The sequence below is a fragment of the Leptonychotes weddellii genome, chromosome 11, assembly GCF_054177405.1.
Source record: "Leptonychotes weddellii isolate Sample4059 chromosome 11, ASM5417740v2, whole genome shotgun sequence".
NCBI classification, from domain to species: Eukaryota; Metazoa; Chordata; class Mammalia; order Carnivora; family Phocidae; genus Leptonychotes; species Leptonychotes weddellii.
In genome coordinates, this window is record NC_138379.1 from 76,716,569 (window position 1) to 76,731,484 (window position 14,916).

General features: G+C 51.3%; 1 protein-coding gene across 14 annotated transcripts in view; it reads right to left on the reverse strand.

Annotated features, from left to right (window-relative positions):
* The window catches only part of PKNOX2 (PBX/knotted 1 homeobox 2), a 293,351-nt gene that overhangs the window by 54,320 nt on the left and 224,115 nt on the right, over positions 1-14,916 (reverse strand). For all 14 annotated transcript variants that reach the window (XM_081799167.1, XM_081799176.1, XM_081799168.1 and 11 more), the window contains one exon: positions 7,252-7,391. In XM_081799167.1, the coding sequence (XP_081655293.1) occupies positions 7,252-7,391 (140 nt within the window). The remainder of the gene's footprint in view (positions 1-7,251; positions 7,392-14,916) is intronic.

Here is a 14,916-nt window from a genome sequence, read left to right on the forward strand (position 1 = left end):
GTAACTACACACGAATGCAGCCACCATTCATTGTGAGCCTTCTATTTGCCAAGCACTGTCAGCGGTTAGCTTTGGTTATCTCCTTTAATCCTAATAGAACCTTGTGAAGATAAAAGCCAGTGGGTTCCAGGCTCCAATCTCTTATCAGTGTGCCTTGTCCTGGCGGGGCACTTGGACTTCTCAGCCGGGCCTGGGCCAGGCCGGTGAGCTGGGGAAGCCGCAGGACCCACTGCCTCGGAACACACCTGCTCCCTGGACCAGGCAGCCGCAGCCTCTCTGTCTGCCAGCAGCATGTTCAGAGGCTGTGCTTGGGTTAGGGGGCCTTCAGATGCCGGCAGGAGGGGCAGGGAACAGGCTTTGCTTGGTGCCAGGGGAGAACTGAGCGTGGTTTTACTTCCAGATGATGGCTCTAGCAGGATCACTCCCCTGACTAAAGTCAACAGCTGAAATGTGATCTCTGATGCTGGTGAATCCAACTGCTTCCAAGAGCAGGGAGTCTGCTGGAGCCCCCAGCCCATAGAGCCCAGCCCAGAACACAGCCTGGAACATCTGCTCCCAGCATCTAGTCTAGAAGCCCTAGCATGAAGCATCTGGTGCTGCCTTTTCTGCTTGGAATGGCTGAATTTCTTCCACATTCTTCTCAGGCCACCTCGCCCAGCACATTCCAGGAATGACTGAGCCCAGTGCCAGGGAAGGCATAGGGTTAAGCCCCAGGGTCAACTCACTGGAGCCAGGACACCCTTTGGTCACAAGGTGGAAGTGTTCCCTCAAAGACACTTCATTAGGAAGTGTCAGTTCCCAGGGTCCCCTGGCCAGGCAGCTGCTGAGGGGGACAGGCACAACAGGACCCAGTCCCTCTGCCCAGCTTCCAGACCTCGGGTCTTCCTCCCGCCCCACTGACCAGCCCAGCCCCGGGAAAGGCAGCTTGGCTATCATGTCCCTCGGGCTCGCCTCCCTTGGGAAAAGCAGTGTAACTCTCCCACACTGCACTGTGGGCCAGAAGCCTTGCAGTCAATTCCACAAATACTTTTGTGAGACCATCCTATGTGCCAAGTTTATATTATAGCGACTTTCTATGTCTATCTTTCTCCTACTCGCTGGACTGACTCTTCTTTATTCAAAACCCCTCTTGGAACTTAACACAATGCTTTACACAGAGCAGAGCTCACTACACATTTAGCTGAATTGCAGTATGGAGACCACTCGACTGCAGGTCCTTTCCAGTCCTACCTCTGCCTGACCCATCGCTGCTCGCACTTCCCCAAACATCTGATAGCGAACACCCACAGCGTGCTCACCAAATTCGAGATTCTTTACCAAGCACCTAGCGTGCATTCTCTCATTTATTCCTCATAACAACCCTGGTAAAGAGATAGCATTATTTGTAGCCCTATTTTATAGACAAGGAAACTGGGGCCCAGAGGCTTAGTGCCTTGGGTGGAGCCAGAATGTACACCCAGGCGATCTAAAACCAAGGACCATGTTCCTAGCCCTGAATTCCAACCCCCTGAATGCCCCAGACTGCTTCGCATCCTGAACAGGCCAAGGGTTATGTGTGCTGGCCCCTCTTGCCTAAAACATCCTCGCCCCCCACCCCCACTCCCCGCGGCCCACGCCATGCAGCAGACACTGATCTGTGTGCCCGGTACTATCCTATAGTCTCTAATTTTAGTCTAGCTGTTACTGTTTTCTTTTCTATAGTTGAGAAAACAGAGGCTCAGAGAGATTAACTCACCCAAGGCGACAAAGCTAGTGATCACCAAGTCTATTTCTAGAGCGCGTGGCCTTGCCCAGCGCGGCCATTCTACCGAATTTACACCTTTAGCTCTAGGGCTGTTGGACCCAAGCCTGGAGCCTCAGTGACCTCCACGAGGATGGTCTCAAGAGAGCGATCTGAACACTTTCACTGCACTGTTCTGATCTTTCCCCAGATGAGTGTGGCTTCTAGAGGGACCCAGTCCGGAAGAGACAGGAACAAGTATCACAGAGACAGGGCTTTAGAGATGTGCACTGTTTTTCCTGGACTAGAGCTGGACTTCAGCTGCCCAGGGGGAGGGATCACACAGGTAGAAGCTCTGAGTCTGTGTTGAGAAGAAGAGAGATGACAGCGACCCGAAAACCTGGATGTGTCACAGAGAAAGGCCAAGACTCTGAAAGCCGGGAAACTGCAGAGGAGATGAAGCCTGGTTTGATGCAGGGTTTCTGGAGCTGCCGGAAGGAGTTTTGTTAACGGGTAAACCAGGAAGGGCTTGGAATCTACTTGGGGAAGGTGGGGAGGTTGGGCTGAAGGCGGGGCTTGGCTCAAGCAGATGGGAAGAGATAGTGCTGGATACAGACTAGGAAGGAGAAACTTCACTGCCTTGGGGTTAAGGTGAAAAGGCACAATTGCAAACACCTACTCCATGCTAGGCACTGTTGGAAGTATGAACTCATTCAGAGAGAACATTTTACATTTAGAACCCAGAGGTAGCCAGGCCAGTGAGGAACGAGAAATGTGGGATCATGGCTAAAGGCATGAATAAAACCATTCCAAAGAACTGGTTATAAGATGTACTGACCTGTTTACCCCCCCCAACAAAAAAAGGGGGTGCCTGTGTGGCTCAGTTGGTTAAGTGTCTGACTCTTGATTTTGGCTTGGATCATGATCTCAGGGTCATGAGATCGAGCCCCATGTTAGGAACTGAGTGGGCAAGGAGCCTGCTTGGGATTCTCTCCCTCTCCCCCTCCTCCCTCTCTTAAAAAAAAAAAATAAATAAGGGTGACTGGGTGGCTCAGGCAGGTCATGATCTCAGGGTCCTGGGATGGAGCCCCGCATGGGCATCAGGCTCCCTGCTCAGCGGGGAGTTTGCTTCTCCCTCTGCCCCTCCCCCCGCTTGTACACACACTCTCAAATAAATAAATAAAATCTTTTAAAAAATAAATAAATAAAAGAAATAATAAAAAAAGATGTACTGACCGATTTAAAATCAGAGACTCTAGCTTGGCTGCTTGTGTGGCAGGCAAGAGCCTCTCTCTTCACAACTCTGTTCAGTGGGATCAGATTGGTAGCTTGAAATGGGCCATGGTGGAAGCATTTACGTGGTGGAAATCAGCAAATGCTACAGAGCAGGGTTCTCTATCCCCTCGCCCCTGATGGCCAGTTTGCCGGCCGCCAGCCTAGAACAGTGGTGTATTTATGGGGTACTACCTATTTAATGAATCTGTTCAGCAAGCACTGCTCTGGTACATACTCTGTCCAAGCTGCCAACTCTAAGGTATTATCTAAGGCGCCAGAGATGGATCAATGAATAAAACAGACATAGACCCTGCCCTCATGGAGTTAGTGATCTAGTGGGGGAAACAGAAACACTGTCAGTGCAATCAGTTCAACCATGAGCCATGCCGCAGAGGAGAAATACAGGGGGCAGCAGCTATCCACCCTCTCCACTGCACCACAGCTCGATTTTCCAGCATTTTCAATGCAGACGCCAAGCACATTGCCCCCACTACTTTCTCACGGCTCAAGGCTGCAGCCCAGCATTCCCTATCACTAGCGGGTAATTTCTTCCGCGCTGGGCGGGGTCCCTTCCCCGGTTCTCAGAGAGCTTTTCAGCCTTGTGGGGGGAGAACTGACGCCCTAGCAGAGCCTTCTCCGCAAAGCCGACCTCCTCCCCCCCCTTGCACCTGGCCAGGCCTAGCTCCCTGCCACTCTTCTGCTCCCCAGGACATCGTGGTTTCCATGGGAACCCCCTCACTTCAAAGGGGAATGAAGGAGACCGGAGGGGAGGAGGGAGAGCGAAGCTGGATTAACCTCACCCTCCTGGCCCTGTCTCTGCGCAGCCTGGCAACCTAACCACCAGGTCCTGGACAGCACCGAACGCTGTCCATCAGCATGGAGGGGTGCGGTGGGGTGGTCCAAGCTAAGTTTGAACTTCTTGGGGGAAAAGGTGGGGGCGGAGGTGGGGGGCTAGGGAAGGAGAGAACTGAGCTAGGTCCAAACCTGCAGTCCCCACTGCATGGGGCCTCCCCTCCTCAGACTCCCACTCAGCATCGCTCTTGGGCCACAAACACAATTACCCGCGATGTGCATCCAATCATGGGATCTGCCCGGATTAGACTGCAATCATTAATCTGAGCGGGAGCTCCTGGTTGCCTTGCTGATTAGCCCAGATGATGCTCTGGTATGATCCAATTAAAGACAGACTGCCTCCCCTCTCCCCAGCCACACTGACACACACACACACACACACACACACACACTTTCCACATCAGAAAGAACCAATACATTTCATTAACACTTCCTCATACACAAAACCTCGGGGGCACTGGCAGGCTCCCTGGACTCACAGGCACACCCCTCCCTTTTGTCACACTGTCCCCCTGCCACCCTGCAGGGGCCTGGTCAGAGAAGGGCCCCCTCCACCCTTCCTTCATCTGTGGTTCTGGGATGGGCCTTGGTGGAATCTCCCAAAAGTCGGTGCTGGGCACTAATCTGAATCGAAAGAGTCTTGTTACATTTATTGACATAAAATGCCGACTCCCCGATGTGCCTGGGAGCAGCCAGGCTGCCCCAAGGCAGGCAAATCTAATTAAAATTACCCGACCCTTTAGGAGGCTGAGCTCCCTCTCCGGTCATCCTGCAATGGCTGTAGAGAGAGCAGCTGGTACTAATGGGAGAGGTGTGGTTGTGAGAGAAAACCCCGGGCTCCTGGGGCAGGAAGGACTGCAGAGAAAAGCCGGGCAAAGGTGTTGGTTGTTCTGAGATGCTGGGCTGCCATGTTTGGCTGGGCCATTGGTGGCAACCAACCTGGGATTCCTTCTTCATGTTCAGACAGCTGCAGAGATGATTTGGGCAAATGCCGAGGACTGTTGGGGGCTCGGCCCGGTGGGAGAAGGTAAAGCTCAGGTGGGCAGGTGAGCAGGAAGAAGTGTTGGTAGGAGGAAGGTCTGGCCCTTTATGTTTCAAGTGACATCATGATGGGCAGCTCCCATGGGAGAGGTAACCCACTTCTCCTGCAGGTTGGCCTGGGTGGGGAATGAGCCTGGGATCTTGGGAAGGGCCAGGGAACCCATCTGCTTTGTACCAGACACAGTGCCAGGTGCTTACAGGGGCTCTCAGTGATCTTACTAAGCCTACTGGTTAGCTTCTGTTGGGAAACTAGAGCTCCGAGAGATTAGTACAGAAAGGAGGGGGGATGCAAGCCTGGGCTTCCAGAAACTTTTTGTTATGCCACTAATCAGGGGTCTTTCTAGGCTATGACCTGTGCTCCCTACAGGTCCCTGTCCCCTAGGGGTCTGCAAAGGTGCCCAGGATGGTGGATGGTGCGTACATGCCGCACGTGGTACGAGCGGGACCTGAGGGTCTGCATCTCTAAACAGCTCCCGGGTGATGCAGTGCTGCCAGCCCCTGGGCCATACTGTGGGTAGCAATGCTCTACGTGGAGTTTGACGGCTGCGCCCCCAAGCCATGAGACCATCCGGGGCCATGGTACTCTCCTCTCCCTTCTCACACTCCAACACAAGCCCAAGACCACCTTGCAGTTTAATTTCCAAGTGCTCGTGTAGCCTCATCTCCCCACTCCCAGTTGCTCTGGCCACTGGCCATTCTTGGAACACAGAGGCCCTGCTCTGTCCAGAAGGCTCTACTCCAGCCCACTTTTCCTTCCGGTGGACTCTCTTACTACCCTTTATGATCAAACTCAAATATTGCCGCCTCTGTGAAGCCTTCTCTGTTAAAGCTCTGACCACAAGGTATTGGTTTCTTGCTGGCATATCTGTCCGTTCCTGCGGAGACAGGGAAGAGTCCACGCATTTGCTTTTGTAGGTTTACCCTCTTTTGCCTGGAGTCCAGCTCAGCGCCTCCATGTATTCTAGTGAGGGTTCGATAAAACAGCATGAAGGAAGGAAGGAAAGGAGGACAGGAGTGCTCCGTCTGACAGGTACTGTGACCAGATCTGGGAGTTCTTTGGGGTCCAAAGCAGGGCTCTCTCCCTGCAGGCAAGCTGGGCCTGACCTGTGCACTGGGCAGAGTGGGGCACAAGCACAGTGACTCATCCTTCCACCGGGGCCGGGAAAGACCCTCGCGGCAGGACCTCCGGATCAGGCCTCACTGCTCTGGACTCCATGTTGGCATTAGAGGCTTTCGGCTCATCTGAGTAGCTAAAAATAATGCCAACGATAATGATAGTAACAGCAATAATTATCACCATTACCGTAACAGCACTGTCATTACGGGGAGGAGTGAGGAAGGAGTCAATCCTCTTCCCATTCATCTTGGGTGGACCATTCCACCTGTTACTGATCCTGGCACCTGCTGCAGCGTATGCGAGGTCCCAGGCAAGATGTGCTTGCGGGATGCACGGGAATGTATGTGCTCACACAAGTGAGTGTGAGTAAGGGTCCAACCTCAATACTCAGTGTTGACTCGGGCATCTTTTCTAGCGGTGTGGGCCCCGCACAGAGACGTAATGACTAAAATCTCTGCTGGAGCTTCGTTCAGGCTGCTCTCAGACAACTGCCTCTTCTCAACCGCATACACAGAACAGCCAGCCCCTGAGCCCCTCCCACCCTCTGCAACATTCAGGGCCCGGCCCTGCTCTCAGCGATCTCCCCATCTGGAGGGACGGCACCGGAACCTACGCGGCGGCACACCACAGCTCTTGCTAAGAAACAAAGACAACCATGAATCAGATGTGCTCCAAGGACCAGCTGCATTAGATTCATCTAGAATGCTTTTTAAAACATTCATCTTCCTTTTCCTATAGTTTGACCTACTGATTCAGCATTTCTGAGCATGGAGCCCAGAAATATGCATTTTAATAAGCTCTCCCCAATGATTTTCAGGCATAGTAAAGTTTGTGTAATACCAAGTCCTAGATGGTCCTGGCAGATGTCCAGTGGTCCGGTGGGCTTGCTGGAGTAAAGGCAACAACGGGGGACGTGTAAGGAGAGCATCCCGAGGTGGCCATCAGCAGAGCTGAGGGTTTCTGATGCCCATGAGGGCTCAATCCCCAGCTGGGATGAGAAAAGGGTCCTGGAAGATTCTTCCCTGGGCTCTCTTGCCCCTCACTAGACAATCCCAGGAAGCTAGTGTCAACCCACAGCAGCCAGCTGAGGTATGTCCAGATTGATTTGAGAGAGAAGGTGGTGAGGAGAGTGGCTGTTGGCCATGGCCTTTATGAGCCCACCCACTGGCCTGCATGCTCATCTCTCAGGGCTGAGCTGGACTGGAGGCTGCCTGGGGCTTCCGGACATAGCTGAAGAGTCTCCTACCTGTATACAGCTCGCTTGTCAGCCTCCAGCTGGGCCTGGGGGTCAATGGGGGCACTGGGCACAGGCGTGTTGGCAGCGGCCGAGGGTGCAGAGATGTGGACAGCCTGGGTCTTAGAGGGAGCCTGGGCAGTTGCTGTCATCTGCAGAAAGAAGAAAGGGGAAGCGGCGGGTTAGTGTGGCCAGGACAGCTGGTCCCCAGCTGGAATTGGGAGGCCTACCTTGGCCTGTGGTGTGTGTGTGAATGAGAATGTGTGCCAGGGAACAGTGAGTGTATAACAAGCATCCATTTGTTTACATGCTCCAGCGAGAAGAAAGCATTCTTCAGATGAGAATATTCTAGAGAATAACTTAGGACCGTACAAAACCAGGTGGGGCACCAGCTCTCTTCAAAAGAGACGATTCTTAATGCAAATGAAGGTGGTGACCTCTGCCAAGATGCAGAAAAAAACCAAAATGATGAGCCCTTTAAATTGTGCTTATGGGTCATTTGGGCTGTTCTGGGCAGTAATAAGTTGATTTGATGACTTTGAAGAGCAGGAAAAAAAAAAAACCGGCTGAATCAGTTCTCATTTGGGCAGAGCTTTATTTCATTTCACTCAAGCCAGAAGTAACTGTTTTAATGGTTTTGATTGATAATTGAATGGCTCTCTAAATTTGGTTTCCCTGGGCACTTGGAGGTAAACAGATTTTAGTGGACACTGGAGAGATTTCTGTTCTTAGCCATAACAAGTATTTTGGGTAGTGATTTTTGTCCTATGTGATGTTTTTGAAGGTATCCCTAGGCCCCTGATTTTGTGCCAGAGCAACTCCTTCTAATATTATATATTGGACTTTCTGTATAAAATTTTATTTAAAGAAAGGATTAGGTGGCTTAAATTTTTGGATGACCATCATTACAAATTTAATGCTTTTATAAGATATTTTCTTTAGTCAAATGGATCCCTAAAATGTCACGAATGGTGACATTGCCTCAACTCTTCTCTTCTGCTAGCCTGCACGCAGCACTGTTGGGCTTGATATACCTGTCTGCCTCCTGCACTCAAGCCCTGGTTCCACCTACGTCCACGGCACCCAATGGACACAGAGTAGATGCTTAGCCTTTGTTGAATGAATGAATGAATACATCTTGAAAGAGTCAGATGTTTTACAGTTGGGATGTTCATCATAGATCTAGGTCCCTTCCTCCTGAAAGGAAAAGCATGGTCCTTCCATTAATACAAGCACATTATTGCTGGTACTGATACCCCCAAGACATTTGCTTTTGCTGTCTCATTTACCTCATTTAGATTTTTGCTCTGGTGCCATGTGTTCAGCTTGAAACAGAGCCCCTCTGTCCCTTGCTGTCCCCTTACTCTGCTTTCTTTCATAGGCCTTTCTATGATCAGATACTACACATCTACTTGCTTAGTTATTTTCTCTCCCATTCCCAACTAAACTTTAAGCTCAAAGAGGGCTTGATTAGCAGTTGTATTCCTAGGGCCCAGAATAGCCAGGCACTAGTAGATGCTCATAAATATTTGGGGCTCAATAAATGATTGGCAGATGGCGAATGAGCTCTTTCATTTCTTAAAAGAAATCTATCTGCTTTATTATACTGGATCCCCATCATTTTTTGTTAGGAAGAGATAACCTTGTCACTGTTGACTGGACTGGGGGAACTCTCCCAAACTCAGAGTATGGGAGGCTAGACAGAGTATCATGGTACCTTCAAGCCAGAAGACGATTGCTTGAATCCTACCGTCTCCCATTATTAGCCTTTGACCTTGGGCAAGTCCCTTAACTTTCCTAAACTCCTACTTTCTCATCAGGAAGTAAATTGGTGTCATCTTAGGACCCATGGGTATTAAAGAGGTGCTATAAGGACGAAAGTAGAAACAAATGTTCCAATTTTCAAAATAGAGAAAGAAGGTGGAATCAGAAAAACTGAATACTGCTCATCTTCACATTGATCTGGGCCAGTCTCTTTCATCCACTAATGCAAATGGTCATTTCTTCAAATATTCCCTGAGTCCCTAGGCACCGTGCTAGGTAGGCACTGAGGTTACAAGGCTGAGTGCCTGCTCTCATGGAGCTGTTTCTGGATTTAACATGGTTGCTACGCTGGCAGGTGAGGAAAACGTGTAGACACGGATGGTGTAAGTGACCTCAGCAAGGTACCTCCCGCGACACCCTTGTGGAAGACATGGAGAGCCGTGACTGGCGGATGGCTGCATGGATTAGGAAGCTACACCCAAAGGGTGGCATTTATTTATTTATTTTTGTTTGTTTGTTTGTTTTAAAGATTTTATTTATTTATTTGACAGAGAGAGAGACAGTGAGAGAGGGAACATTTAAAGGACAGAGGTCAGCTTGGGGAAGGCTTCTAGGACATGCTTTCTCCTTAGCCCTCTTCTTTAGTATATTTATCAGTGATTGAGAAGGGGGCTGAAGAAATGCTCAGCAAATTTATAGGCGATGTAAGACTGAGATCCAAAAGATCTTTACAGATTTTGGCCACAGGCTAAGTTTAATAAGATTAATTTTCATCTAATAAGTCAGAATTTAATGCTTCTAACACGTGAGCCAAAAAAAAAAAAATCAATAATGTAAGTGCAGAACAGGAGAGACATGATTTAACAGCAGTGTTTGAGTTGACAGAAAGCTCAATATTTCCAAAGTGTAATGAGTCTGTCAAAAAAAAAAAAAAAAAAACCCAACAAAGACAAGCAACCTCACCTAATGCTATCTGAGGATGCATTAACAGAAGCATGACTCACACAAAGCCTCTAGTCCCACTCCTCTCTGCTGAAACAAGTATAGGAAAGTACGTTCAGAGAATTGATCAGGCTGGTGAAGGGATTCTGCATTATGTCATAGGAGGAGTATTTGAATCTGGAATATGTAAGAAAGATTTGAGGGATAGGGGAGATAAGACATGGGAGCCCCCTTTGAATATCTGAACAAGGGATTATGTTATATCGGTTCTGCTCTGCAGGCCCCAAAGGGTCAAACTACAAGCAATGCATTCAATCTATATAAACGTGGAGACAGATTCGGGCTCAACCCAGATAATACGTTTCCAAGCCTCTGAGCCTTTTGAGGCTGGTATGGGCTCCATCCAGGAGGCAGTGAGTTTCCACTACTGCAGGGGCCAAGCAGAGACTGACCGGCTGGGCCCCTGTGGAGGGGATGGAAACTCTAGCTGGGCAGCATCTGAAGTCCCAACAGGGACAGGCTCAGACACCATCGGGGTACTCTAACAATCACCACCCACAGCACAGGGTTGACCAGAGGCTCTGACTGGAGGGTGTATAGTATGTAGGAGTGCTTTGGAAACTCCAAAGTGCTCCCAAGATGGAGGGGTGGTGGTAGTTAAACACATGATTTCCAGAATTTGCTTCTTTTCTAAACAAGGCACAGCTATGCCTGCAGAGCTTGATTACAGGTGAGATGTAGGGGAGGCTGGTATGCTCCACCTTGCCCACAAAGGGTGAATATCCTCGTGTCCTTGAAGGAATCCACAAGGGACTTCCATGAAGATGAGCATCTAGGAGAGAGGGATGAGGGGAAATGCTCCTTTTCCTCTCACTTCCCCTTTCTAGGCAGGACTGCTGGGTTACAGAGGAAAGCACAGAATAAGAATAAATCAAAAGCGGTCACTTGCTAGCATCCCAAGAGGCCCCAGCTGAGAGGCTGCTCCTGGGGCGCAGGGAGGGATTGGGGGCAGGAGAGAGCCGATCTGGTCTGAGTAGGACAATGATTCAAATTTATTTAGCTCCTGGGGGCCAATTCAGCAAACTCTGCATTTCCTCCAGGTTTGGAGAGTGAATGTTTACCTCCAAATAAATCCCCTTTTCTAGCCAGGGACTTCCCATTTCCCAAGAACTGAAGCTCCCAGGGAGAGGCCCCCACCTCCCCCAGCAGCTGCCTCAGGGCCTGGGGGAGGAGGGCCACTTGTGGAGGTACTGGGAGGAGGTTTCTGCGCAGCCCAGAGAACTGGTTGTCAGACATTTACTAGCACGCCTAAATGTCAGGCATTTGCTCCAAGTAACTGTCCTTTTCTGCTCGGTCTGGCAGGTACAGACTCCATGAGGCCACTTGGTATGTTCACAGCTGGTCTCAGAACTGGCCACTCCAGACTCTGAACCTTCCTCCAAGGGGACCTCAGAGCACTCTGGAAATTCTGCCTTGGCAGCAAACTGGGGACAGGGTGTGGGGACAGCACTGCACCGATGAAAGGACTGTCCCTTTGCAACAAGGAGAACTGAGGCACAGAGGAGGAAAGGCAGAGTTGAACAGTGTCTTGAGAGCTTTCTAGAAGATGGGAAAAGTCTCGGAGAGTGGGAGGAACAGGGAATCTGAGGCCCTGGGTTCATTGCTCCCTCTGTCAATTATTAGCTACATGTTTGGGGGCAAGTTTCCTGACCTCTTTGATCCTTGGCTTTCTCATCTGTAAAAAGCAGGGGTGAGTACCTACTGCACAGGCTGTCAGGAGTAATCAAGAGAACAGGGTGGGACGCGTGGGTGGCTCAGCAGGTTAAGTGTCTGCCTTTGGCTCAGGTCATGATCTCAGCTGAGGTCCTGGGATCGAGCCCCGCATCAGGCTCCCTGCTCAGCAGGGAGCCCGCTTCTCCCTCTCCCTCTGCCCCTCCCTACTGGTCCTACTCTCATGCTCTCTCTCAAGTAAATAAATAAAATCTTAAAAAAAAAAGAGAGAGAGAGAGAGAACAGGGTAATAGATGGAGAAGGGTGACAGCATTCCCTGGAAAGAGATGGGGTGCTGTGAGAGCCTACACAGGGTTCTAGGGTTCCCACCTCCTCTTACCTTAGAGTCCTTTCTTGGGGCAAAAACCCTGAGGCCACCACTCCATACTCTTTCCTTCCATGAAAGCTATAACCACTGGCCTTCTCTCCCTCATTCAGCTGGAACCGGCCCTACCTTAAGCTTGGAGCACAAGGGCCCTGCCCAGATACTTGGTTTGAAACACATTGAGATGAAAGTTCATGATCCCCATCCCCACCCTAAAACAGAGTGGGGAGAGTTGACGTTCGTAAGCTGTGTGTAGAGGAAGGCAAAATCTGCAGGCAAATCCGGCAACCTCTCTGACAGTCCAGTCTGACCAGGAAATGGGTAGGAGATACTCCACAGTGTGATTTGAGAAGCTCATCTCACCTCCCTACCCCCATTGCCCTCACTGGCGCTGGAAAGCCCATCCATGCTTTCGTTTCTGCTAAGCACCACCCTACCCCAACTGGAGGAGGAGAGTGGCACATTATGTTCTAATGAGCTAATAAAATACCTCTATAGGCTTTCACGTTCAACAGTCATCTCGGGCAATAAGTTGGTGTCGTCACCATTTTGCACGAGAAAACTGAAGCCCACGGAGGTGAAGAGACAGCTAGAGATCACAGACAGTGTGTATAAAGGTTGGGGCAAGAACCAAAGGCTTTTTTCTTTGAAGAGGAGAATGGGAAGACCCCCCCCTCCCACCGGCTCCATCTCCCGGTCAAGTGACAAAGGGGACAGAAAGGAAGGGAGCCACAATCAGGTGGAAGCGTTACTTCTCAGCCATGCTGGGGGTGTGTGTGTGGGGGGGGTTCTCCACGCAGTTTCTTGTCCGCACTGTGGCCCAGTGAATCCCCATCCCCCAAGAGGCCGTCTACACACAAGTCATTCCCCAAACACTGATCATGGGTCATGCGAGAAACAGTCCTTCTGTATGGCGCCCAAGCAGGAAGGTATGGGTGGTTCATTAATTGAAGGTGGCCCAGGGCTGCTGGGTTCACTCCCCTCTGAGGCTGCAGGGGAGCCTGTGACCCAGAGCCCGACTGCACAGAATCCAAGTCTTCCATCACCGTCTGCTGTCAGCCTCCCTTCAGAGCTCCTCTCTTTTGCTCCTGGGAGGTGGGGGCAGGTGGCTCAGGACGAGGGACGACCCCGGAGTCCTTCTAGCACCCCACAGAGGTGGTTCATGGGAGGCGTTGGCATCAGGTAGAACTGAATCCCACCTTTGCCACTCACTACTGGCCAACCCTGGATCCGGAACTTTACCTTTCAGGGGGTCTCAGTTTCCTGATCTGTGAAATGGTGGTGACGCTTCCTGCTTCCCGCCACCGTGGTGAGGATTGCTGCCTCCTTCAGGGGATGCTGGCTGAGCATCAGCAGCGGGCAGGCCCACCTGCTCTGTGCTCCCACGGCCCGGAGCACGCTGTGTAGCCACGTGGGCTGACTTGCCTCCCTCAACGACTAGCCTCTCGGCCCCTGGAGGGCAGGGGCTAGGTCTTTTCTCTCTACTATTGTAGCCGCAGGGTTTGATAGAGAGAGTTTCCAAAACATCTCTTGAATGCAGGGATGACTGGTGTGGAGGAGGTCGGCTTCCCGTCCAAAGATAGCTTTTTGGCTGCAGGTTTACCTTCTCGACACTGAATGCCTCAGGCCCAGCAGAAAAGTCACAGTTGCTGACTACATGTTTTTGGGACTGGCGGGCATCCAGCCCGGGGCTGGAGATAATGGGACAAAGCAGGACATACGAGCAGGGACATTTCTTCTCGATGTGACTCTCTGCCTGTGCTGCTTGGGGCAAGTTACTCAACCTTTCTGACCCAGGGCCCGTACCTATAAAATGGGAGCAACTACACCTACGGTGCGGGGTTGTTAGAATTAAATGAGGTAATGCGTGCAAAGCAGTTGCACTTAATAGACAGTATATGGTAGTTATCATTAATAGAATCCACAGGCCTCTTTGGCTTCTGTCCCACGGGCTGCTTTGGGGGCCCTGCCCCTGTGGAGGGAACCCACTCTCTTCCAAGCACCCAGGGCAATGGGGCAGGCTTGGGTTCAGGCCCAGCGAGAGGGGGCCATGGTGTTGTGGGCAATTCCCACAACTGCCCACGGTTCCCAGAGGAACTGTGAGACTCAGTTCCTCTGAGCCTCAGTTTCTCCATCAGGTACAAATGGAGCTAATAATCTCTTCCCAGGGCTACAGTGAAGCCAGATGCGAGGGTGAATGGCACACAGCGAGTGCTCAGTAAACCTTGGTTTCTAAGCATTTTTATTGTTCCTTTTTGCTAGTCTTCCCTCCGAACCCAAACTCCACTCCCTGTCCATACCTGCCGCAGACGCCCCAGCACCCACATTGCCCATGTCCCACACTTCCCCCTCACGCGTGGCCTTGCTCTTTGTGACTCCTATACCCAAGAACCTCTCACAGAGTCCTTTCTTCCAACCCCGGACGACCCAGGCCTGCACTTTCTCAGAGTGACTCAGCAAGGCCATTCCTCCAAAGAGGACACCCCCTCTTCTGAGCCTTCCACCTGACCCGGGCCAGGTGGGAGCCGCCCTTTCCTGGAGCCTGTTGCGCCAGGCCACGGAAACATCGTGTTCTAGAGAACAGGGGGGCCCTGCACAGGCTTGGTCCACTAGGGGCCGCTGAGGCTCCAGAAGGGCTGGGCTGGGCTTGCCTGGGAGCTGGCACTCCGCGGTGCTCGGCAAGCTGGCCGGGCGGGATCTGGTTCCCTCACGACCAGGAGAGAGTCCAGGGACCTGGGAAGAGGTCAGGGCTCGAAGCTATTTGGTAAACATCAGGTTTGGCCTCAACAGGTGGGAGGCAGCAGGGGGCAAGGCCAAAAAACGATGTTTTTGTGGGGAGAGCACAACTCAGGGGGTGCTCCGGGCCTGGACCAGCT